The sequence below is a fragment of the Dryobates pubescens genome, chromosome Z (genome assembly GCF_014839835.1).
Source record: "Dryobates pubescens isolate bDryPub1 chromosome Z, bDryPub1.pri, whole genome shotgun sequence".
NCBI lineage: Eukaryota > Metazoa > Chordata > Aves > Piciformes > Picidae > Dryobates > Dryobates pubescens.
This window is the reverse complement of record NC_071657.1, coordinates 121,505,465-121,532,958: the sequence shown is the minus strand read 5'-3', so window position 1 is coordinate 121,532,958 and position 27,494 is coordinate 121,505,465. Positions and strand designations below refer to the sequence as shown.

Below are 27,494 nucleotides of genomic sequence, written 5' to 3'. Positions count from 1 at the left end.
ATCCCAGTCTTCTCTTCAGGGTAGTGATGGTCACAAAGCATTCTTCCTATGCACTTTCCAACTGCTGCCTTACCAGACATCTTTTCCAGCTATCCTATTCTCTGTGGCTTCTGCCCCTCTGCTGCATTGTCCCAGTACCAAAAGGCAGACAGTAATTGCTCTCACAGAGAGGTGTCTCACTGTCAGCCGCAATAACTTGCCCCATATCGTCATGTGGAGCAGTGGCAAAAAGATGATTCTTTGATGAGCCAAGAATCTTTGGAGGGTATAAACAAAAAACTTGCAGAATGTTCCACTGAATATGTGCTAACTGCTTTCTTGTAACATCCTGTAATTTAAGAAATTGAGATACATTTTAATGAGACTAGCAATAGATAAGTGACTTGATACTAACATAATCATCCTGCCAAATTTCAGACTCTTGCAGTAGTCTGTCACACACTGAGGCGAATAAGCTACTGATTACATGCAATATTAGTGGTAGTTATGGATACTAGTCCAGCCTGGAATGTTTTCAACTTTTTCTGGAGTCAAATAATTATAAGTAGAGATCCAAACATTACCTAGGCCTTTGAGTACTGCCGTCCAGTAGCAATAATGACTTGGGGAGAGATCTTGGTTGTGTTTAGTCTGGTTGAAGAAATCTGCAGTTGAAGTGGTAAGATTGCAGTCTTTCTTGTAGCTTCCTGTACTTCAGTAATTTTTGTGACAGGTGTAGATCCCCATGGACTTTGTTTTGGCACAGTGAAAAGAAAGTAAATAGAATGCCCATTTTCATGCCCCAGGCACCACAGGATGTTGGTACCTTCTCATCTTTATCTTGTGCCAGCTCTACTTTTGCATAGTAAAGCACTGATCCATATTTTTAAACAATACTATGGTGACACTTTGTGTCATGGAATGTGCATTTTGTTTTCTTGAAAGTATCTGATAGAGTCAAAACTGACATTGTAAATGTAATAAATGAGGCTTTTCAAAATAAAACCACTTATTTTTCTGTTTGAACCTGTGCAGTTTCAAGTTATGCTTTGACATATAAACCAAGGTGTATGTCTATACTCGGTATGCACAAGGATTCAGCAAACACAGACTTAACCAGTATAAACCTTAACAGTTCATGAGTCTCAGAAGGCCCATCTCAGGGAGTCTCAGCTCATTTTAGAAGTCATCAGCTTCATGTGTTGTAAGATTTATTGGAATATAAAACAATGAACTCATTTAGACCCTCCAATCTGCAGTTTCTGTTAGTCCCACTCTACTGCCTTTTTTTTGATGAAGACCAAACTTGATTTATTGTATTTTGATAACATTTGAACAAATTATTTCCTTGAGCAGTTTGCCCCTGCCCTGGACTAAAAAGTTAGATTACACTATGCAAAACCTCAGCCTGTGCAAGCAGACACACTGCTTTACTAAAAGCCATGTGTTAAATTGTGTTTATGTTATGTACCTGGCAACACAGCTGATGTCCATACTCATTATTCATGGAAAAAGGGCCTCATTAGTGGGGCAGCATACACTGTTGCTGAGCTACATCGTTATGGTTTCAGAGTTCGGTGTCTGTCAATAGAGTGCAGATGACCTAAATACTGTTGAATTCCAAAAAGATTTTTGGCTCTGATTTAACACATATCGGTGTTATTTACAGCAGAAATAGTTGTGACTGCTAAAAAAGCTGTTCTTGATGGAATAAGCTTCTGGTGTTTATAGTAGATAAAGTTTCTCTGCTCCTCTTTCTTTGCTTTTTAAAGACTTCTTTCCAGTGGAGTAGGTGTGCTTGTTGTGATGCTGAGAGCAAATATTTATTAGATTCTGTGGGCAGTCAGTTGTTTTGATGGTTGTTATCTAGTAACCTGAGCACTGTGTGAAAACTCAGGCCTTTCTGGCAATTGAAAAGTCTGATTTGAAAAGAATAGATGCCCATTCAACAGATCCTCCCTAAATTTGTCCTTGCTTTCCTTTTCTAAAATGACAGTGGCTTCCAGTGAGACTGTAACCCTGCTGGTTAGCAGGAGGAACACCTTGTACAAATTCACCTTCCCCTTCCCCCCCTTTCCAAAGAATGAGAAATACCGTGTCCCCGTGAAGACAAGAGTCCCAAATTCAGAGTTGAGAAGATAATTTAGACCAACAGATACATAGGAAGAAAGTGGGTTTGAAATACTAAAGATCTTTTTCCACTCTAGGCTATGACAAAGTAATGGCTTACTTCAAGGAGTCCTGTTTCAATTAATGTCAAATCAAAATGCAGACCTTTGAAGAGATACTTTAGAAACAGTGTTCTTTCACTTGGAGCACTTTCAGCTTAATGAAATCCAAACAGTTAACGTAGAGGCATTAGTTCTCTAAAGTGTAGCCTACTCAGGGCTACTCTCCTTTCTCCAGACCCTTTCTGTCTAATTTCTTCTTGTCCTGACAAACTTATGAAATGGGTAAATTCTATTTACATTGGACTTGAAGATACTCCTTTAGTGAAGAGTTGCAAATTGGTGAACCAGTTGCATGAAATCTTCAGTTACATTAGCTGTGGCCTTCAGAGTTTTTGTGTATATGTATGTATTTCACACCACAGCATCACTCCATCACTTTCATTACTTGCCATGATTGTATTTGGTATTTTTGACACACGTTCTGCCTGGTAGTGCTAACTGGGTAGATGTTCTAAGTGCAAGAAATTATTTTCTTCTGACTTGAAGGTGTAGCAAGTGGCAGTACAGAAGCAACCATTATCTCATGCACACTATTTTGTAATCCTTTGGTCTTCGAAAGAGAGACTGTAAGAGAAAGTTCCTTTTAGTTAAGATCATACCAAAGCATAGTCTACCTTCTCACGTCTGTGCTCAGAGAGGTCATGGAACAGATGCTCCTAGAAGCAATGCTAAAACGCATGGGGGAGGGGAGGTGATTCAAGAAAGCCAGCATGGCTTCACCAAGGGCAAGTCCTGCTTCACCAGCCTAGTGGCTTTCTACAGTGGAGTGACTACATCAGTGAACAAGGGAAGACTAACAGATGTCATCTATCTTGACTTCCATTAAGCTTTTGACACAGTCCCCCACAACATCTTTTTCTCTAAACTGGGGAGATATGGATAAGTGTTAAAAGGATATATTTCCTTTATTTATAAACTATATGGCACTATTAATCAAAATTTTACTAACCTTTTATTAATACGAAAATTGCCAAACATATCAAAATGTTTGATGTACAGTTAGAATATATTTACAATGGGAATGCACAGTATTTGGGCAAAGTGCAAGGTCCTGCACCTAGGTTGGGGCAACCATCAGCATCACTACAGGCTAGGGGATGATGAGATCATGGCACTTGGTGCCATGGTTTAGTAGTCATGAGATCTTGGGTGTCAGGTTGGACTTGATGATCTTTAAGGTCTATTCCAACCTTATTGATTCTATGATTCTATGATCAAGACCAGCCCTGCAGTAAAGGAGTTGGGGGTACTGGTGGACAAGAAGCTGGACATGAGCCAGCAATGAGCACTTGCAGCCCAGAAGGCAAACTGTATCCTGGGCTGCATCAAAAGAAATGTGGCCAGCAGATCGACAGAGGGGTGATTCTGCCACTCACCTCTGGTGAGACCTCACTGTGTCCAGCTCTGGAGTCCTCAGCACAGGAAGACCATAGACCTGCTGGAGCAGGTACAAAGGGGAGCCAAAAATATGATCAGAGGGCTGGAGCACCTCTCATGTAAAGACAGGCTGAGAAAGTTTGGGCTGTCCAGCCTGGAAAAGAGAAGGCTCTGAGAAGACTTTATAGTACCTGAGGGGGACCTGTAAGAAGCTGGGGAGGTTTGCAGGGCCATGTAGCACTCGGACAAGGGTAAATGGTTTTAAACTGGGCAGGGTAGATTTAGGTTAGACATTGGGAGGAAGTTTTTTACAATGAGGGAAATGAAATACTGGAACATGTTTCCCAGAGATGTGGTGGAGGCCCCACCCCTGGAGATATGCAGGGGCAAACTGGATGGGGCCCTGAGCAACCTTGTCTAGTTAAAAACGTCCCTGATCACTGCAGTGGGGATGGGACAAGATAACCTTTGAAGGTCCATTCCAACCCAATGCACATTATCGTTCTATGATTTTCCAGGAGATACAAATTAGGTAAGACCTCCAGTTTGTAACAGCAGTATCAAGAGAGTAGTTTGTCTGGTTTTTTTTTAACATTGTCTTACTCAGCTCCTGCTTCTAAGAACTAGTATCTTTCCTCTCTGTTGAAATCACTTACCACTTCAGCTAGTTCTGTGTGTCTGTTCATAGCATCTGGTCCCTTTTTTAACCATATGATTCTGTGGGGTTTGTGTTTCCTGTGCAAAAGCACAGAAAGTCTAAACTAATTATACTAATCTTGTTTTTTCTAATTTTGTATAGCATAAACGATTCCTTCCCCTCTGTATGCATTTAGGATTGAACTTGGTCAAATCTAAAGGGCCAACATCTGCCTAGTTGCATATGAAATGTTTACAACCAGCAGTGACCTTCAAAATCTTTCCATTACTGAAAGTTTAGGTCTTGGTTGTGGTCATGGCAAAATAAACACTTTTTGTTTGCACTGAAATGTTTTTCCCATCCTATCAGGGGACTGAAATTCAGCCCCTCACATACACAGTGGCTCTGTGTTTGAGTGGGGTGTTTCCCACCACTAAGGAAGAGTGTCAGAAGTACGGCAAATCAGGATTGCTTTATTTTGCAAGCAGAAAGTAAGCATTAGGTCATTGTGTTCATAGGTTTGCTCCCTCCAGCATGTTTTGTACCACATTTTGTGGAAAAATGCAGTGCCTGTTCTCATGGGAGATAATACTACAGGATATTAGATCTTTTTGACAAAGTGTCTTTCCCCTGATATTCAGTTCATACTTTCTTTTATTGAATTCCATCCCCTCACTCTTGCTTTTAACCATTTGTATCAGCTTAATTCACTTTCTTCCTTAATGTTTGTGCCTTTATAGATGATTACGTCTCTCTTCTGTCATCACGGATCCAGCCTGCACATATTTATTTGCTATAGCACTCTCAGTCTTTTCCATAACTAGTTCTTCCTACCACCTGTGGAAGAGCTGACAATCTAGCCTGCGGGTGCAGGGAACTGGGGGGAGTTCTGTGCTGACAGGGCAAGTTTTGGCAAGACAGGCTGAGGGAGAGAAAATCAGAGCTGAAGTTCAGCCCAAGTCATAGCACAATATACTTTCTGTATTCCATCATCTTTTTTTTTTTGGTTTACCTCTCTGTATAACTTCTTCCAGTATAATTTCAATTGCATATTTGGAAATAGGTGAATGATCCCAGCAGCTTAGTGTAGTCACTCCCCAACATTATATGCAGTTTTATTGTGCAAATTACAGCCCTAGATCTACAGCCTATTTCAGCATTTAAATCCTATTAATACTGATATTTACCTCTCTGAAGTTAAGCCCATGGAGATCTGTATTGTTGACTTGTCAATAGAATATGCTGTGGTGTCAAAATAGGGAGGGAAACCCTGTAATGCTGCATGAGAAGAAAAGGTGACTTCTGCAGAGAAATTTACAGACCACTTGGTTTGTTTTACATCTTCCCAATCAGAAAAGTGTATTCATTGTTTACCTAATGTAAAATGTAGCTGGTTTTTACAAAGTCAATGCATATTTCAGATTGGATGAAGCCTTGAACAGGTGAGTCTAGTTGAGAGGTGTCCTTGCCCATGGCGGGAATGTTGGAGTAGGTGATCTCTAAGGTCCCTTCCAACCTAAAGCATTCCATGATTCTGTGATTAGTGACGAGATTTTGCATTTATTAATGACTAAAGCAATTGCAACATGTCTGTCTCTTTACATTTAGGACCTTCTGGTGACTTGGATAGGGGATATAACAACAGTCTACATCTATTCTCATTATTGCTATTGTATGGGAACAATAGATCTCATGGCCTATTGAAGTGATCATATATTTTGGGTATAGAATAGAATAGAATAGAATAGAATAGAATAGAATTAACCAGGTTGGAAGAGACCTTCGAGATCATCATGTCCAACCTATCATCCAACACTACCCAATCAATCTTGAATCAGAGCAGCAGTGACATTATGGTTGCAAATTTCTGTCTGTAGTATCTTTCCAATAGTTCACAAGCAACCACCTAAGCAGCTAATGACTAGTAAGAATTCAGTTTCCCAACCCTCCTCATGGCTGACTGGGGTTGATTGAAAGAAAATGCTCAGAAATTGTCAGGTCATGTTGTGTTCTGTTTAAAGATACAAGCAGTAAGGAAGAAGGAGGGCCTTTTTTGGATTGACACATCAGTTCCTATTAGGCAAAAATATCCTGATGGTTTTGACAACAGAATAGCAGTCACATCTTTCAGCACATTGTGAGAGCTCCACAAGTAATCACAGTAGGGTGGGAAACAGTACATGTGAAGATACTTTGCCAGATGGCTCACAGACCTGGACACAGTCATTTATGAAAAACTTCACTTTGGTTCCTGATAGAGGATGTGTCTCTTAGGACTAGTTTAGATTTGAGTCCTTTGCTAAATTCAAGTTTTAATCTGACACAATTGTTTTATGCTTTTCTGTAAAATAGAATGGTTCACTTTCAGAGATGAAGCCTAAATTCTCTGAGGATTTTAAAGTATTGTAGTAATCTGATCAGAACATAGCAGAACCAAATACTTACAGTCTAATACGGAGCAAACAAAAGGCAGAACACTTTTGGAAGGAAGCTGGCATGGACATTCTGAGGGCTATCTCCACAGCAACATAAACATGAACATTTGTATGTATCTCTTCTGTTGCCAAGAGACTGTAGGTATTAGTCTCAAATACTTGCTGCTTGCTCATTAGAAGCATAGTACTGGAAGAGGCCTCCCTGGTTGAGTAAGGTCCCCGGCTGCTGCATTCACCACATAATATTATCCCTTACAGGAGCTGAGCAAGTTCCATCCTTAGCTATTAGCTGTTTTGTTTGCCTCACTATTCTACCTGGAAATCATAGAATCATAGAATCAATAAGGTTGGAAGAGACCTCGAAGATCAACAAGTCCAACCTGTCATCACAGACCTCATGACTACTAAACCATGGCACCAAGTGCCACGTCCAGTCCCCTCTTGAACACCTTCAGGAATGGGGACTCCATCACCTCCCTGGGCAGCCCATTCCAACGGCTAACAACTCTCTCTGTGAAGAACTTTCTCCTCGTCTCAAGCCTAAACTTCCCTTGGCGCAGCTTGAGGCTGTGTCTTCTTGTTCTGCTTCTGGTTGCCTGGGAGAAGAATCATAGAATCAACAAGGTTGGAAAAGATCTCAGAGATCATCAAATCCAACCTATCACCCAACACCTCATGACTAAGTAAACCATGGCTTCAAGTGCCACGTCCAATCCCATCCTGAACACCTTCAGGGATGGTGACTCTACCACATCCCACAATGCAACACACCACTCAAGGCAGGGATGTTACATATCTCTCATCCCAGCAGCAATAGAACTAGTTTCACCTTCAGAACTACCTCCTTCGAGATCAGCTTCGTATCTGCTTTTAACACACAGGGTCACAATTTTAAACCGTGTGAATCCCTGGTAGTTCAAAGAGCATTTGGCATTTCAAACCCAAGCCTTCATTTGGCCATGCCATATTCCGCTCCCACTAAGGGTGCTGCTCAGATTCTCAGGACAGTTTTGCATCAGTACACAGTCTTGAATCAGAGGATACAGATCTCAACCACCATTCCTCTTTGAAGACCAACCCCCTCCTGGCTACAGCCTCCCTTCAGGTAATTGTAGAGAGCAAGAAGGTCCTCCCTGAGCCTTCTCTTCTCTAGGCTAAACAATTCCATCTCCCTCAGCCTCTCCTCACAGGGCTTGTGCTCGAGGCCTCTCCTCAGCCTCATTGCCCTTCTCTGGACACGTCCAAGAGTCTCAATGTCCTTCTTAAATTGAGGGGCCCAGAACTGGACACAGTACTCAAGGTGTTGCCTAACCAGTGCTGAGTACAACTGCACAATGACTTCTCTGCTCCTGCTGGCCACACTATTCTTGATGCAGGCTAGGATGTCATTGGCCTTCTTGGCCACCTGGGCACACTGCTGGCTCATGTTCAGCCAGCTGTCAATCAGTACCCCCAGGTCCCTTTCTGTGTGGCTGCTGTTCAGCCACTCTGACCCCAGCCTGTAGCACTGCATGGGGTTGTGGCCAAAGTGCAGTACCTGGCACTTGGACTTGTTGAATGCCATCATGTTGGACTCTGCCCATCTGTCCAGCCTGTCAAGGTCCCTCTGGAGAGCCCTTCTACCCTCTAACAGATCAATATCTGCTCCCAGCTTTGTGTCATCTGCAAACTTACTGATGACGGACTCAATTCCCTCATCCAGATCATCAGTGAAGATATTGAACAGGATGGGGCCCAGCACTGATCCCTGGGGCACACCACTAGTGACTGGCTGCCAGCTGGATGTGGCACCATTCACCACCACTCTCTGGGCACAGCCCTCCAGCCAGTTCCTAACCCAGCGCAGAGTGCTGCTGTCCAAGCCATGGGCTGACAGTTTGGCTAGGAGTTTGCTGTGGGGAACAGTGTCAAAGGCCTTGCTGAAGTCCAGGTAGACTACATCCACAGCCCTCCCCACATCCACCAGACGGGTCACCTGATCATAAAAGGAGATCAGGTTGGAGAGACAGGACCTGCCCTTCCTAAATCCATGTTGGCTGGACCTGAGCCCTTGGTCATCCTTCAGGTGTGCACTGATTGCCCCCAAGATGATCTGCTCCGTCATTTTCCCTGTCACTAAGGTCAGGCTGACAGGTCTGTAGTTTCCAGGTTCCTCCATCTGACCCTTCTTGTGGATGGGCATCACATTGGCCAGTTTCCAGTCGTCTGGGACCTCTCCAGTAGCCAGGACTGGTGGAAAATGATGGAGAGAGGCTTGGCCAGCTCATCTGCCAGCTCTCTCAGCACCCTAGGATGGATCCCATCTGGTCCCATGGACTTGTGAGTATCCAAGTGGCTCAGCAAGTCCTGAACTAATTCCTTGTGGATTTCAGGGGTACTACACTGCTCCCTGACCCCATCAACCTCAAAATCTACCTCAAAAATCCTCTTCTCAGAAACCTTTTGATCTTCAGACTAAATTTAATTCTGAACTGTTTATTCTTGAGCCAACATTAGTCTTCACCTAAGCAGCTGTTCTCCTTTTCTGGTGTACCTTGTGGATATACATAAGAAACGGTTCTATCTTCTCTCACAGTTTATTTCATTTGGATTGATTGCAAAAATGACCCAGTCTTTCTGTTTACTTTGGTTGCCCTTTGCTGTGGGTGATCATATTTGAACAAAACATTCCTTTAGAAACCCCATTTCTGCAGGAATGACTCAAGTGGTGTAGCTGAGCCTTACTTCAGCACATTGCCTTCCTTCCAGATTCCAGCAGCTCTTTGTGGATCATCCTGCAATCTATATGCACAGATGTTTCCGACTCATGAGTGTTTACTGCCAACTTAAGATGATACTGTTTTGTGATACAGCTCCTACTGTATGGTATCTTATAGCCAAGAATTGTAATAATCATCTCAACTTGGTCCATGTGACTTCTGCTGAACATTCTCCATTCAAGTATCAATGATCTGATGCAGAAACTAGCCTTTACACATGTGGTTAAGGTTTTTGTGTGTTGAGTGATCTCATTGCTTAACTAACTGGAACATGTCCAGAGAAGGGCCATGAGGATGATCAGAGGGCTGGAGCACCTCCTCTGACAACAGGCTGAGAGAGTTGGGGTTGTTCAGTTTGGAGCAGAGAAAGTTCTGAGGAGACCTTATTGTGGCCTTCCAATATCTGAAAGGGGCATACACAAAAGCTGGTGAGGGACTTTTTAGGGTGTTGGGTAGTGATAGGACTAGGGGGAATGGATCCAAGCTAGGGGAGGGGAGATTTAGATTAGATGTTAGGATGAAGTTCTTCACCATGAGGGTGGTGAGACACTGGAACAGGTTGCCCAGGTAGAAGCCCCATCCCTGGATGTTTGTAAGGCCAGGCTGGATGTGGCTCTGAGGTTGGAACTAGATGGTCCTTGACGATTCTGTGATTCTGTAATGGACTGTGTGTTAATGGATAAATTGCCAATTTTTTTGCCATTCTGGCTTTTTGCTGGCAGTTGCTTTCTTTCATCAGCATGACAGCTGTTTTTATCTTGCTACATCAGTTAAATACTTCAGACTGTTGATTCCTCCTAGTTTTCGGCTTTTCAAGCAGATAAAAAAGTGAAGTGATGCTCTTGCTACAGTATTCAAAGAGCAGGGAACAGATTCCCCTGAGAAGTTGTGGAGGCTCCAAACCTGTAAGTGTTCAAAACCAAGAGGGATGGGGCCTTGAGCAGCCTGGTCTAGTAGAAGGTGTCCTTGCCAATGGCAGGGAGATTTGAACTAGATGATCTTTAAGATCCCTTCCAACCCAAACCATTTTGTGATTCTCTGAAGCCTGGACAAACATTTTTGGTCTTTTTCATTTTTCTATATGTGGAGGTTGTCTTTTACCTGGGAAAATGTATTTCTAGGGACTTCTAGGTAGACCTCTTGTTCTTTGTCATTCATGCAAAATTATGTAATGGTCAGATCCTGAACCAACATTACTAGGTTTGAGCTGATGCAGGCGAAAATATTTTCTATAAGGGAATTATGGCTTGGTAGCCCAGAGAAACACTTACAGATAAGAGGAAAATCAGGTATTGTGTTGGCCTGTTGAAAATGGTATAAATGACAGCACATTGTTGGTTTTCCTGGTTGGTTGGTGTGTTGTTTTTTTTTTCTCATCCATCTAACTTTCACTCTACTTATGATTTAATGAATAAGGTTTATGTTCTGAAAAAGGTTATTTCTGTTTACTGGAAATAACATTTAACCCCCTAATACTATGGCAGAGCTGGTATAAACAGGGTTATTGAAAGACCTTATAAATATTTTCTTCTGTTACTGAAGATGTCTGTGTCCATAGCTAGCTTCTGTTTGTGGAGTAATTACTGTATTCATCACCCAAACTGCTTTGCATGCTGTTGATTTTAATTACTCTAGTCACTAGAATTACGTATCAGTGAAACTAGTTGGAATATATTATAAGGGAGCCTTCAGCAAGATCTTTACATCTCATACTTGAAGTGCAAGAGCATTAGAAGACAATAGAGAGGATTAACAGGTATAATTTTCAAAGTGCCTCAGTAATGATGGCAACATTGTCTGTCTGGTAGATAAGCATTCTGCTTGGTTACTTGTTTGTTAGTAAATGAGAGGTGGTGACTGCTGATCTATGACTTGCTTGTCCTCTCTAACTCCTCTTTGGAGTCTTAGGATTCAGTAAATCATTAATTTCTCTTAACCCTGAAGTTATCAAGCTAATTTAATCTTTCTAATCAATTGTAACAACAAACTGAGGGATGGCTAGTTATGTAGAAATGAGTCAGATTAGCTGCTCTTCACTTTCATAGTGGGCCTACTCCAATGCCTTGTTTTTATTACGGTGGGCATTTGCTGTTTACTACATGAAGCTATAATGTTGCAATATGCAGAGGTGTTTGCAGAATCCAACCTTTTGGGGGAATGTTCTTTTCAATTTTTATTTGTTTCATTTAACTGTAATTTGCTGGAATATGTTAGTCACTACATAGTATGGGTCTACTGGGTAGATAGAATAGGAATAGAAACAAGAATAGAGTAGAATAGGAATAGAAACAGGAATAGAATAGAATAGAATAGAATAGAATAGAATAGAATAGAATAGAATAGAATAGAATAGAATAGAATAGAATAGAATAGAATAGAATTAACCAGGTTGGAAAAGACCTTTGAGATCATCGAGTCCAACCTATCATCCAACACTATCTAATCAACTAAACTATGGCACCAAGCACCCCATCCAGTCTCTTCCTAAACACCTCCAGTGATGGTGACTCCACCACCTCCCTGGGCAGCCCATTCCAATGGCCAGTCACTCCTTCTATGAAGAACTTCTTCCTAACATCCAGCCTAAACTTCCCCTGGTGCAGCTTGAGACTGTGTCCTCTTGTTCTGCTTTGTAACAGCAGGAACAAATCTATAACTCCAATCTGTTAAGCAGCATTCCTCTCTACCTGTTGGTTGTTTTGTGTGAAATTACTGGTAAAGAACAGATAAATACTATCTTTACCTAATGGATTAAGTCAGGTTCATGGCCTTAGATATTACTTAGATTTTTTTTGTTAAGTAGGGAAAAATTAATGTATCCCAGGTTACCTATACATTTGGATATGAAGTAATTAATTCTTTCATTATATTTCTCTCATGTCACTCTTTGAATTCATTCTCTAAGGAACTCAGTTGCTGCTTAAATAACAGTTCCAGTTGTCATTGATGTAGACTTTAAATTAAAGTCTGTATATTGGGTGGAGGTTTAAAAATCCATGTGACATGGAAGTACAGGTCCTAAGATCAGAAAGTATTCTGATTTCATGTAGTAATTTTACACATACCATGCATACTCTGAAGTATCAATTAAACATTTTTCTTTCTGCAGACTTAAATTTTCACATGCTCACTTTTTTCTTTCTTTTCAACAGATATAAGCTTACCAAAATCAGCAACAATATGTTACACAGCTGCATTGCTCAAAGCCAGAGCTGTCTCTGACAAGTAAGTGCATAAGAACCACTGTCCAGCAAAATTCCTAATTTAACTCAAGATTCCTCTCAGCTGAGCCCACACCCTAACAATCTGCTGGGATAGCAGGAGAATTCAGTTCTGCAGTAAATTCATAAATTACTATATATAAGAAAATCTGCAGTGATCAAACATTGCACTTCAAATATTACAGAAGAAGAAAAGAAGTAGCATGAATTCAATTCTTGTTGCAGTTATGTGTATACTGTCTGGGTGAGCTTTGACTTCCTAGATAGTATAATAAAGATGCATCTAGAAGGTGTTGTGTGGCCAAACCTCTTCAACTTTGTATAAATGTGACCACAAAAAGGTAGTAAGTACATGTCGATGCACTGGTAGCAATGTCATTTTACAAGTGCTGTCAAATGACTACTCATTAAATAGCAGCAGGTGGATTTAGCATTCCTGTGTCAGGGGTTCTGAAAGGCAGATGACATTCATATTTTTAGAGACACTAGTATCTGCTCATTCCTGTTATGATTTTCTCTTGGGTCTCAACCTTCTAAGGTGCTGAGTACATCTACTTGATGTCTGTTGACTTGGGAGCACTGGCCTGCTCTGAAAGGGTGCCTAGAGCCTTATGAGATTAAAATTCCTGATTCAGCTCTCAGATGCCTCCACACAAATCCTAGGCAGAGTTGTGTCTGTGCACCTGAGGGTTGAATGCTTCCCTAAAGTTGGAAAGCAAGTAGAGTGGAAAGCCATTTTCTTGACTGACATCCTGACAGTTTTTGCTTTTAAAGTGTATGTACACATCAAGATCTAAGTAATTTTTCTTTCATTCTTTTTGTCCTGTAGATCGCCAGTACCTACTGCAACATCTTTCCTCCCTACACAGCGACTCCAGCTTGGGAGGGCAGGGCTAAGGTTGTCACAGCTTTCCCTGTGGTGTCTGCCTGCCAAGTACAGCTCTGGAGTTAGCCGTGGGGTGTGAGGTGAGAAAGAGATTGCATGGTCTGGTTTTTCATTCACTGGGGCAGATGATTTGCCCACAGTTTGGGCATGCTACCCTTAATGGTGCTGCAGACAGTAGACCACCGGCTACTGCTGCTGCATCGTGCTTCCATCCCAACCTGACCCAGGGGCATTGGGTTGGGAACCTCCCTAAAGCCTCCCCAAACATGTTTTTAACAGAAGCCCTCCAACAATAATTTGGCACTTTTTTTTTCCTGTTCCTTTTTCTTCAGCCTTTAATATGCCTCTTAGCAAGGTACCTAGAGCAAATTTAGATTAGTGACAGAGAAAGAACTGCTTGAACTGACTTTCTGCCATGATTAGATACAAACATGCTTTCCACTTCTGCTGGGACTTTCATTGGCCTTGATGTAATAGATCACTCAGAGTTTCCACTTGCTATGGAAGTTTGGAGAGCCTAGGAAGCTGACTCAGTTTGGTTACATGGGCCCATGTTCTAGATTATTTTTCTGTCTTCTTCTTACTAACATTTCTGACCTAATGTGTTTGTTTCTTGGCTTTTGTAGATTCTCTCCAGAGGCTGCCTCAAGGCGAGGACTGAGTACTGCAGAGATGAACGCAGTAGAAGCTATTCACAGAGCAGTAGAATTTAATCCACATGTGCCAAAAGTGAGTATGGGGAAAGCATTGTTGTAGCTTTAACACTGATGACCTGACTTTTGATTTCTGTTACATTAATGATTGATATTATGGGAAGGGGAGCAAAAGATAGAAAGAACCTGAGGAAATGCACAGTGTTTTCATTTGATATTTCACGTTCAGTGTCTCCTACTCTGGACTGTGCAACTTGACATTTTGGTTGAAGCGAGTCCTCTATGTGAGCAACAATTACATGGTGGTTTGCAGTAGTAAACACCACCAAGTTCAACAAGGATGAGTGTAGAGTTCTGCACTTGTACCATGCACCAGTACAGGTTAGGGGTTGACTTGCTGGAGAGTAGCCCCACAAGAAGTACCTTGAAGACCTGGTTTATAATAAGCTATCCGTGTGACAGCATTGTGCCCTGGTGGCCAAGAAGGCAAATAGTATACTTGGGTACATTAAGAAGACTGTGTCCAGCAGGTGGAGGGAGGTTCTTCTCCTCCTCTACTCAACCCTAGTGAGACCAAATCTGGAGTATTGTGTACAGTTCTGGGCTCCCCCATTCAAAAGGGACAGAGTCCAATGGAGGGCTACAAGGATGGTTAAGGGAGTGCAGTATCTCACTTACGAGGAAAGACTGAGAGACCTGGGCTGTTCAGTCCGGAGAAGAGAAGGCTGAGAAGGGGCCTTATCAGTGTCTACAAATACCTGAAGGGTAGCTGTCAGGAGGATGAAGCCAGTCTCTTTTCAGTGATACCCACTGATAGGATGAGGGGCAATGGATGTAAACTCAATCACAGGAAGTTCCATCTCAACATGAGAAAAAACTTTTATACTGTGAGGGTGATTGGCACTGGAACAGGCTGCCCAGAGGAGTTGTGGAGTCTCCTTCTCTAGACCCACCTGGATGCACTCCTGTGTGACCCACCCTAAGTGGTCCTGCTTTGCAGGGTGTTGGACTCAATGACCTCTGGAGGTCTCTTGCAACCCCTAGCATTTTATGATTCTAGAATTCTATGAAATGCTATAATCCAGGACAGAACCATACATAAAGACATAGGATTGTTTGCAAAATAGCTGTTAAAGATCTTTTAGTTCAAAATAACTTACTTGTTTTGATGATTGCATGTAAGAATGTTTTTGACATGCTATACAAAGGAACCTGTGTTTGGAGTTCATGGTGTGCTTCTTATAAGCTGCCTTAGCAATTCCTCATGCAGCACTCTGTCATTAAGTTCTGAGAATGCAAAGCTCAGAAATGAAAAATTGCTGAGAAGTACAAAGTAAGAAAAGGGATTTGCGTTCTAATTCCCTAATCCACTCTCTAGATAAGTATCTCAGCAGTAAGAATCTTGCCTACAGGCTGCTGAAGGCTATTGTATTTAATTACTCCAACACTTCAGTGTTGAAGTCTGTAACTTCATTGTAAAGGCAGGCTAGAGGCAGATGTTTCTTGGCCCTTGGAGATCTGCTTCTGAACGTCACCCCACAAACCGCTGGACCAGTATAATCCTTTGAAACTAAGAAGCCTCCACTAGACAGCAGAAGACAGATGTCTGTTAATGTAAGGGGGCTTATTCATCAGGTATTCCTGAACACCTAGTCTGGTCAAGATAAACCCCAACAGATATTCAATAATTTTTTTCCTGTGGGCTGTACCTGTTATGCCAATCACATGGCTCAGCTATCTGAAGGATAGGCTATTCATTTAATAAAATCACCTAGACTGGCTGTACTGGCAGTGGAAAGAAGTAACTATCTTAGATGTCTCTAGACATACTTTCCCTCCAAGAAGCCTGTTTTTACACTGATTATGAAACAAACAACTATTTTACAGTAGTTTTTGTAGACAACAAAATTTAGGTGAGATGAGTCACTTTGTATTATTAGCTGATCATTTATTTTTGTGGGAAGCTGTAAAAAGGAAAATATTAAATGAAATTTGGTTTGAGGACTGCTTCTGTAGAACTCTGTTTACTTTCTTCCATCCCAATGGTTCTTGCACCAACTCAACCATTCATACTTGTCTTCTGCCTGGTTACCTGACTAACTCTCTATTCTTGTCCTGTTCCAGATGACCCTTTCTGAATGTTGTACTGAAGCCTGGTTAGAGTACCCTATCGCTGTCTTAAATATTAGACATCTTGCCAAGCAAGATACCAGTTTAGCCTGTCATGAGCAATCATTTGGAGCCTTTTCCATTTTCCTCCCTTCCATTCTCTTAGTAAATCTTCCCATAAAAATATTTTTTAACAGTTTGCATACTAATGAGTCCATATTAACACATTCTGTTGCCCTCCTTAAATGGAAGGCATTGCATTTACTTCTTTCATCACAAGCAATTGCTTGTTTTCTGAGTGGAGATCTTTCTGCTCTTAAGTCAGTTACGCTAGTCTGCCCATTTCTGAGACTGATTCATTCACTGTTCAGGGACAGGGATCATTTGCTGCAGTGGCCTCTACTTCTGTAAATGTTCTTAATGTTCATCCTGCTGTTCTCTCCACATTCTGTGCTGGCATGATACTGAGTCTCAGTCTTCATTTACTATGTTTTTGCTTGTTCTTTTTCTGTTTTTCCTGAAGAGCTTGCTCTTCTTTGATTTGACTTTTGCAGAATTTACCTTACTGTGTCAGTTGCTCCATGACCTTTCACTTCCAGACCTCCAAGATCCTGCTTTTCATGCAGACCTGTACTTGTGACTTCCTCCTCATCTACCCAGGTTCTGTTTAGGTGGCTGCTCAGTACAAGGCTGAATCTCCTTTCTGAGCTTCATAAGGGAAACACAGAGCATGTGTTATTTTCAGTAGTTTTGATTTAAAGAAATTCCAGTCCTCTTCCTCGCATGAAACATACAGATTGTCAGAATCACAGAGTAGTAATGGGAGCAGACCTCCAGGGCTCTTTAGTTCATATCGTAACATTAAAACAGCAGCCTAATACAGATTAATATGCAACACTGCTGTTTTCACACTCACTCTTTCTGCCAAAGGATGTTAAGGTGGCAAAAATACTTCCTCAGTTATAATTTTGTGCACAGTTTTGTGTGGATTTCTGCTGAATTATGATTGAAGTCGTAGATGGTCACGTCCAATTTGTTGTTAATGAAATGGAAATAAGTTTTAGACAACAACATCACAAGAAATCTTAACAGTGTCACAAAGCTAAGAACATTTTAAAGCTTCTCTAGGATTTAAACACTCTAGAGTTTCTTGTTGAGACTGATAAATTAAATTGCAAAGCTAATAAATTATTTAAAGCATTTTCAAAGTTCCTAGCAGAATCCTTAAAAACAGGGAACTGCACTTTTAAAGAGGGGGGGGGGGGAAAGGTTTGGTAGCTTTCTGGATTGTCTCAAAAGGAGATTTTACCATTTTCTGTATAATTCATTAAAAGTGTTACATAAAAAGAAGATTACTGGATATGCATTCTCAGCAACACACTGAACATGCTGAGAGATGCTGCCAAGCTGATTTAACAAGAAAGGGTATCACAGTATCACAGTATCACACAGTATCACAGTAACTAAGGTTGGAAGAGACCCCAAGGATCATCAAGTCCAACCTGTTCCAACAGACCTCACAACTAGATCATAGCACCAAGCGCCACGTCCAATCTCCCCTTGAACACCTCCAGGGACGGCGACTCCACCACCTCCCTGGGCAGCCCATTCCAATGACGAATGACTCGCTCAGTGAAGAACTTTTTCCTCACCTCGAGTCTAAACCTCCCCTGACACAACTTGAGACTGTGTCCCCTTGTTCTGGTGCTGGTTGCCTGGGAGACTGTGACTGTGACTGTGACTGTGTCTCCCATTGTGGCCTATTGCAGGGGTTCCTAAAATGTTGCTGATTTTGCCTTAGGAGATCATGGCCAGATTGCTGTCCAGTGCTCCATAGTGGTGTTGCCAAGGTCAGATACACTTCTTTTGTATGTAATGTAAAGATGTAGGAACCTCTTTAAAAGAAGAAATCTAAATCTCCCAGGTTTCCATCTTTACATAGAGGTCAGAAACCCTACAAAAACAGCTACTTTTCACAGAAATCAATGTGTATGCATCGTTCTGGCCATCTGCTCAGTATGAATATCGTGAAAATGTTGGCCTCCACTTTCATTCATTCTAGATGACTACACATCACCTTGGGTTTGATTTTCTATCAGCCCAAGAGTGCCTTGTACAGAGACCTAACATGGCTAACAGTCTTTCTTCAGGTAGCCACTCCTCCAGCAAATAATCTTCTTTTGACAGCTATGAGCTCCTTGATTGCAGTGAAAATTAAACCACTGACAAACAGGTCAAGACTTGTTCTGAAGGCATCATAACTGTAACACCTGGAAAAGGTTTCTGTGCTTGAAAGTGGCTTCATTTTTAAATCTGTACCTGAGAAATACCTGATAACAGATGGTACATCTATCTATGGTTTGGGTTTGTCTTGTTTTGTTGCTGAAATACCATAGCTACAGCAAATTTCAGCTTTTACTTTGACAGAGATTGGCTATGTATAAAGGAAGCACTTCATCAGGCAGAGTATTTTCAGAGTTCTATTTGGTAGAATAAACCCAACCAGTAGGAGGCTGAAGTCAGTAGTACAGCAGGAGAACAAAGAGCTGTGATTTTCACAATGAGAAGAATCACACCAATTTGTATCACTTGTTTGTGAGGATTAGTTTGAGGGGTTTTTTTGTTAGTGTGTTGGGTTTTTTGTTGTTTCCACCCCCCCCAACCCTCTGTCTGAAATGAGATTCTATGAATTAATATCCTTCTGGTTTAGTGTAGCACCATGCACCATGAAGTGTTGGTCCTGAGGAAATGTGCTGACATTCTCTGACAATGTGCTGCTCAAAAATTTAAGAGTTTAACAAAAATGTTTTTATTGCTACTGAAGCAGTTGGAGTATCACTGTAATTCCAGAGGGTTTTGTACATCCTATGTCATGGAGAGTACATAATTTGTAGAGTGGGTGGGAAAGAAAATTATATGTGTATACACACACAAGACTTCATCAGTATTATTTAAATGTTGTGTTTGGAGCTTCCCCACTTAAATGTAATGCAGCTGTCCCAGGCTAATGCTGATAAAGTACCACAGCTATTTCTGGGACATTCCTCAAATGTGGAATATCCTTTCTGAACTGATTTGCAAGGCTCCCTCCCTGAACTCAAATTCCTCCAGAAACACACCTCTCTTTTCTGTGATCTATGGGACACAAGCCGAGTCAAAAGGGGGAGAAGACCTGTATCTCATTGCTAACAGAGATTGAAGTGTGCTCTTCACACTGTTGTATGGTTTTGCTATGTAATCCAGAAGGAAAGTTGATTTAAAGATAATACCTACCATGCTGCACTCGAAACAGGCAGCTTAAATATTGATATTTAAGAAATGCCAGGTTTCTGTGTAAACCATTTCTTAACAGGATGTGACAAACCATTGACCTAAATACTTGTAAAGATTTATCTGTTCTCCATCCCTTCTCATTTCTTTCTTACTTATTTTACTTTATTTTTTTTTTAAATAAGAGATATCTCTGTGTGCTTGTGTGGCTTCTAGTAAGTTGTGGTTGCTAATAGAAACAAATAATGCAAACAAATTCATATACCAGATGGGAAATTAATCTGTTCTGCACACCCCATGATATTACAGAGAAACTATTCCAGACATGTTTAAAGAGAGTTTTTAGCTGTTCAGTAAGACAGTGATTTGGTTTTGTATCTCCAGCATAAAGGCCAAACTTCTTGGTTATCATCAGTGAGAGCTTGTAAGGTGACCCAAAAGTGGCTTCTCCGGACGTGTAGAAACCAGTATTTTGGAACTGTTTTCAAGCTTGCACTGTTCATCCCTCTGGGAGGAGGAGAGTTCCTGTTCAAACAGTGTTAAATTCTCATGTTCTGGCCTGGAGGGATGCTGTCACAGGTGCAGGAGTGACTATTGCCTATTTGTGTCCTGAGCTGTAATTTCAGAGGCAAATTGTGCAGTTGAGAAAGAGAAGGAAACCTGCCTGAGACAGGTTGATTTATTTTGTAAAAGGGCACTGAAGTAGCTCATTAATGTGGAATGTTAAAAGCACTTCTAGCAGGGGGGACTTAGTAGCCAGAGTGCTGTCAATATTAAGAAAAAAGTAATGTATAATCAAGTAAGAGAAATATAAACTGTACCATGTTGTCCATTGTCATCCTTAGAATGCTTGTTTCAAGACATGCTTGCATATGTGTACAGATTGGCTGTAGCTGAGCAGTGTCTGTTACAATGTCATATAACTGCCCTGGAAGCCCTCTCTGGAAGCACATGAAAAATACTCTTACTCTTGTCGTAACTCCTGCAAACCAGGTTTTTGACAGGAAAAAGGTTAGGGTGAGAGGAGAGACCAGAAAAACTAAAAAGACAAGCAAAAAAAATGAAAGCCAAAACAATGCAATGGAGAAGAGGTGATTAAGCCATCTGTTGATGATAGAAATCATTGTGCAACTTCAGTGTTCACCAATAACTTGATTAAGAATAGGCTCTTCTGACTGAAGTTGTCTGACTGACTTGTCTTTCTGAGTGGATTCCCTTTTTAAGAGAACATGATAACCTCAGATTAGAGTTGCTATTGACATGCCATTTCCTGTTTTAGTTTGGCTTGCAACCCAGAAGGCCAGTGGCAGCCTGGGCAGCATCAAAAGCAGCATGGCCAGCAGATGGAGTGAGGTGATTCTGCAAAGTGGGGTCTCACTTTGCTCTGGTGAGACCTCACCTGGAGTGCTGCATCCAGGTCCGGAGCCTTCAACACAGGAAGGACATGGACCTGATGGAGTGGGTCCAGAGAAGGGCCACCAAAATGATTGGGGGGCTGGAGCACCTCTGCTACAAGGACAGGCTGAGGGAGCTGGGGTTGTTCAGCCTGGAGAAGAGAAGTCTCCAGGGAGACCTGATAGCAGCCTTCCAGTACCTGAAGAAGGCTACAAGAAGGCTTCAGAGGGACAGTTTGCGAAGTCCTGCAGTGTTAGGATGAGGGAGGAGAGGAGATTTAGCATGGATGTTAGGAACACGGTTTTTAGCATGAGGGTGGTGGAACACTGGGACAGATTGCCCAGGGAGGTAGTTAAGGCTCCATCCCTGGAGGTCTTCAAGGTGAGGGTGGGCAAAGCTCTAAGCAACCTCCTCTAGTGGAGGATGTCCCTGCTGACTGCAGGGAGGGCTGGACTAGATGACCTTTGGATGTCCATTCCAACCCAAACCATTTTATGATTCTCTGACGTTCTCTCTGACTTCTTCATTTGTTATTGAAAAACAAATGCATCTGGAGATGTGTTGGGCTTGCCATCTCCATTTTCTTCATGATGTCTAGCTCTTTGCAAAGTTTCTTATGTAGCCTTTTACTTGGCACTTCCTCTGAAGCAGAACCACATGTGGGTTCAAAGCCCTGTAGGGTAACAGAGGGCTCCCATCTTCTCTGTGTATTCGAAGTATTGAAAATGAAGTTTTATTACTTAAATTGTAAAAGTCACGTTTGAATCTGAGAGGATGCCAGTGTATTAGGAGTTACAGTTAATGGGGAGTCTGTGAGTCTGTCAGGAGCTGTAGGTTATTTCTTGTAAAACCAGAGTTTGATCGTACCGGTATGGATTTTCATGGTGTGGTAGGATTCTCTGTCCATTTTAGCCCTGTAACAACTAAGGTTGTGCTCTGGACTGAGGCCTTTGGAAGTGTTTAGATATAAATAGTCAGATTCCCACCCTAAAGTCTCTGGTGGCTCAAGAGAAGACTGAACCTGTCTAGTGCAGTATCTTTGATTAAGTGCAATAGCAGCCTCTTGGTAACTACAATCAGATGTCTTTGGCTGACCTTTTACAAGAGGTGGAGGTACTTACTGCATGCAGGAGTCCGTCAACACTGATTCACACTTTATATATGGGCAGCATGAGGACTGCAGCTTATTGGATAGTTTTGCAAGAAAGATCTTTTTCATTGAATTTCATTTCACTGGAATTTGTCTGCTTGTCTAATACAAACTGTTTCAGGGGTCTGTGTTGTTGCTTCATGGGAACTCAGTCAGGCTTATCGAGTGTCTGGGTGCCAGTAGCCTGCAGTTACCATCAAAAGGGGCTGCCAATGGCTATGCTGTTTCCAGGTAGACTCTGAACCTCTTTCAGCAAAACTTCCAGGAACTTGAATGCCCTCTTGAACTTTCCTTGAAAATACAGCAGTGCATGAATGGCTGTGATGTATTCTAGGACATCAAAACCATCCTAGTTTTCATGGACAGTCATATGTCTCCTTTGAAGCCCTAAAAGCTAAGTATCTCTCTGATACCCATTACTTCTATTTAACTAAGTTAAATAGATGAAAGTTTTCAGGTGCTCTCTCACAAATCAAAACTTTCCATTTCTTTGATTATTCTGTACTTGTAGAATTTGATATTTAAGTTTCTGGAAGTGCCTAATGAGAACTGTAAAGAATGTTCCAGATGAGGTCTCTCTAGGGCTGTGTACAGTTAGCATTCCTGCTGGAAATGTCTCCAAAATAAATTAATTGACAGCTTATATGCCCCAAAGGTGTGGCTGACCCTTGTGCCTAAACCAAAAACTATTATGAGGCCCAAATGAGGCTCAGGCCATCCATCAACTTCATGTGTGTGTCTTCTTGAGTATCACCAAACCAGATTACAGACTTCTTGTTTGGGAAAGTAGATGTGTGTGGTGGGTTGAAAAATTCCCCTCCAACATTAAGTTTTCCAGACCAGCTCAGTTAGAAGCAAATTAAAGCTGTATTTACAAGCAAAACTACAATCTGCAACGAAATGCAATGAATATATACAAAATATACAGTATTTACAATATTTACAGGTATTTACAAGTAATGAACAGCACAAGCTAATAGTTTGTCTCTCCCTGCCCCTCTTTACCCCTTTGTACACAAAAGGGACAAGAGAAAGGAGCAGAGAGATGTGACAACTTAGCCAAGACAATGCAGCCAAGTTCAAGCAGAACCCAGTTAGCATCTCCCAGCCCAAGGAAGCGAGGAGAGCAAAATTATTTACCAAACTAATTCTTATGGTAGATAACTCTCCAATGGGATTGCTTAGAACTATCATTATTTTTCCTTTTTACACTCAATAGTGATTTATTTACATTTTACCACTGTTCAAGATCTGTGAAAAATTTTAAAGGCATAGCCTAAAACTACCACAGTGTGACAGAGTAGTGAGGGAGGAGTGCTTCACATTTTTGACCTGAGGAGCTTTTAAAAATAGGCTTTTATTTCTGAAACTGAGAAAAATGCAGACTGAAAAGTCAGCACAACTGAGCAAGGACTACAAATGATTTGCAAGTGTCAAGATCTATCCTGCCATCTGGTATTTCCACCTGATTTGGTTTTAATTGCTGATAACAAGCATTGAGTATTTTCCTATAAATAGTGACATTAGGTTTGGTGTGGGGGTTATTTTGCCCTGACTGAAATATTTAAATATTGAGAACTTACTTTCTGTATACTCTACAAAACAGAATAAGAAGAGTTATGATCTAAATTAATAAAGCAGATAGGTAGAAACCTGCAACTCTGGCAGTTGTATTCCATTCCTCTCAACACTCTGTCACCCTTAAACTCCTAACCTGCCTACTAAATCTGCGCCTCATCTGCAGCTCTCTCAGATTTTTGTGAAAGGCTTTAGAGAAAATCCAGCTGGCACATTTATTGCTCCCACTACTAAGTGAGTTTCTCCTCCTTTAATACTCTTACCTGCATCAAGAACATGTGTTCTCTTTCCTCTTTGGAGTATTTATCTGTTTCCCAGTGTTGGCAGTTCTCTGCTTTGTTAACTGTCTCTTCAAAGCCTTTACCTGCTTGCTAGCTCCTTCCAGGCTCCTTCAGGCAAGTGGGCTCTAGGGTGCCTTCCAGGATATCATGTTCATTTCCCTCTGTCCTTTCCTCTTCCTTTCCCCAAGACTGATATTCAATTTTATTTCTTTTGCCTTCTTTTCTCCTGTTTTCTGCACCAGCTCATCCCATTCACAAAAATCAGGGTTAAACAGGAGCTGTGCCTGTTTTACCCTGGTGTCACATTGCCTTCTTGTAGGTGCCTTCATTGGTTTGTCATCATTCTCTGGGTCTTGCAGTTCCCCTTCTTCCAGATCAGTCCTTAGGCACAGGGTGAAATGAAGGGACTGCACACTCACTGTCTTTTTGACAAAGATTAACCATAACTTTCCCTTTTGGACCTTGTGTTAGGATCTGGTAGTCTACTGCCTGCCTTTTGTGTGAAATACTCATGTGGGGAGAACATTTGCTCTTGGGCATCCTGCAAGAGACTGACAGTTTCTCTATGCTATTGAAGAACAGTCAACACACAGCTGGGAAATACTGCAGTTCTTGAGGAGATCTGACAAACAGGAGTTGATTCAGCTGTAATTTCTCTCCCTCGCTCACTTTTCCTGTAAAGCATGCCAGCAAGTGGTGTGTCTTTCCCCTTATCTGTATCTTTTTCCTCTACTAACTGGGATGTTGTAACACCAGTGATGAGATAACATCTGCCAAACTGATAGTGGTCCAGTTCATGGGCAGGGGAAGGAAGAAAAATCACCTACTTAAATAATGTCCAGGACCTCTGCTTTCCACTGTGTCATGAACCTGCCATGTGCTTTATCTGCTTCTGTTATGGGGGATCCTGTAACAGGGAAATTGCTTGTGGGTTTAGACAGTGATGCTTTTCATTTTCATACCACTTGCAGCAACTATTTCAAATAGCAAGCTTAAACACTGAGTAATTCCCCTTCCCCTCCACCCTGGAAATTCAGGTGTTTGTTACATTATGAATGTTTTTTCCTTTGTAACTAGTTGGTAACTGCTTACTGGCTCCCAACCTTGCATATCCATCCTCGTATCAACTGGTTGATGGCAATGCAGCAAAGCAACCTCTGTGCACACTATGTGTGTTGTGTGTTTCTTTACAGAAAGAGTATGAGCACCATACTCTTCAGTGTCTTCATTTTATTATAAAGATGTTTAATTAAAAAGCTCTTAATTCTCTTTTCTACTCTGAGCCCTTTTTCATCTCCTCTGATAAGAGAAACATCTCATTTTGAAGTTCTCTGTAGTCCCCCTACTACGGCTGAAGAGCAGAACATGAACCATCTGTCAGCATATCTGAGTCTTTGGGAATAATTCAATAATTATCTTCAAGTGCAGTTGGTGATGTTACACATTTGATGAAACACTTACAAGGGACAATACTTCAGGGAAATAGACCTTTCAGTGTGCATTGTAGAACTGCCAGCAGCTTTTTGTGGTTTACATTACCTCTAACATAATTGTGCTCTGCTTTTTTATTGCAGTATCTACTAGAAATGAAAAGCTTAATTCTGCCCCCTGAACACATTCTGAAGAGAGGGGACAGTGAAGCAATAGCATATGCTTTCTTTCATCTTCAACACTGGAAAAGAGTAGAGGGGGCATTGAATCTCTTACACTGTACATGGGAAGGCAGTAAGTAACTCTCTCTCTTACACAGAAGCTAATAAAATGTTTTTATTGAATGTCACTGTGTAGTATGTGAGAATTTTGGAGCTCAGTTACACCCACATCAGCACTGAAATATTTGAAATTCAAAGGAGGTTTCTGAAGTTTGGAATTGTGTTCTATGTGTAATACTGAACCAAAGTTCCCATCTTCTTTAAGACTTATTTTCTCACTCATGTATTACATAACGTGACTGGAACAAGCTGCTCAGCTAAGTTGCAGATGCCATCATTGGAAGTGTTCAGGGTCAGTTTGGACAGGGCTTCAAGCAACGTGATCTAGTAAAAGATGTCCCAGCTTGTAGCAGAGAGGTTGGAATAGATGATCTCTAAAGGTCACTTCCAATCCAAAATGTTCCATGATTCTGTGAGTTCTTTGATATTGGGAAATTATGGAAGTGCCTTATAGGCAGATAATTATTAATGTGTAGAATAAAATAATACAGTATTAGTTTACTTTTTTGTTTTAATTGACAAACGAGTGAATCCAGTAGAGCATCACTAGGGTGCCTTGGGGACTGAAACATGTGATGTAGGAGAAGATGCTGATCAAGCTGATTTTACTCAACTTGGAAAAGACTTCTGGTATGTGAGGGAGGATCCAGTTGCTGTCTTCTACCACCTAACGGAGAGATGATCTGAAAGACAGAGTAAGAGTCTTTGCAGAACATCACAGCAGAAAGAGGCAAAACATAGTTAAGAATTTCACCTAGACATAAGAAAAACATATTCAGAATGAGAGTGGTGATGCACTGGAGCAGGTTGCCTGTAGGTTGTGGGATCTCTATCCCTGGAGTTACTCAGAGCTGGACGTGGCTCTGAGCAACTAGAGCTAACTTTGAAGATGACCCTGCTTTGACTAGGAGATTGGAATCCAAAGATCATACATTGATGTTCTAACTCATCTTACTCTGTCTTTGAGACATGTTTTTTTTCAGGTTTCAGAGAGTTAGAAAGTACTGTTTATAACTGGCCTTTGTGAGCTTATTTTAATCAATTGTTCTTGGAATTTAGTTCCCCTGTTTTATTTCAGCCTCTCCATATCTAATTACACAACCTTTGTTTTTTTGGGTTTTTTTTTTTTTTTCTTTCTCCATTTGCTGTTCTCATTTGGCTTTGTTGGAAAAGGTAGTTTGTCACCATGATAATTCCTACAAAATTGCATTTAATACCTCCATTGTAAATGTGACTTACTGGCACAGTGACTGTATGAAATGACCTGAACTTTTCCAATTTGCAGTGTAGGCTCTCTGAGGAAACAATGGCTTTGTTTCTAGGTGTGTAGAACACCTTACTCAGTAATCTATACCATTGCCAGCTGGGGATTGCTCTGTTTCATTGTTTTCTGTCCTACCTGCTTATTCTTTTCCTGTCTTTTCTACCAGTGGTCTTATTTTCTCTGTCATATTATCCTTCCGAGTGGATTATTTTCAGGGGTTTGCTTTTATGTAGTGTTTCCTCTCTTCCAAATGCTTGCAGAAATCCTTTAGCCCAAGGCTCATTATCCTATCATTATGGAGCAATATTTTGCAGGGACTCCTGAGTGGATCTTCTTTTGCTTTGTCAGACTGGAAAGTCCCTAAAGGACTGTTTGCAAAGACCAGCTTTGGGCAGTGATCCTGCCTCTTAGGAAATCTAGTCACCTGTGCCTGAAAGCAGTATAGTGCATTCCTATCAAACTACATTGACTGGGTCCTCTCCTTATTACCTCCACAGCAATCTGAATGTGCAGTTTATCAGCTAATATTTGTATTGTAGCTCATAAGAATGTAAATT

At 41.3% G+C, this 27,494-nt stretch overlaps 1 protein-coding gene across 1 annotated transcript in view; it reads left to right on the top strand.

Annotated features, from left to right (window-relative positions):
* The window catches only part of ST7 (suppression of tumorigenicity 7), a 153,784-nt gene that overhangs the window by 114,926 nt on the left and 11,364 nt on the right, over positions 1 to 27,494 (top strand). Inside the window, exons 10-12 of the mRNA XM_054177998.1 lie at positions 12,571 to 12,643; positions 14,152 to 14,254; positions 25,536 to 25,686. Coding sequence (XP_054033973.1) covers positions 12,571 to 12,643; positions 14,152 to 14,254; positions 25,536 to 25,686 — 327 coding nt within the window. The remainder of the gene's footprint in view (positions 1 to 12,570; positions 12,644 to 14,151; positions 14,255 to 25,535; positions 25,687 to 27,494) is intronic.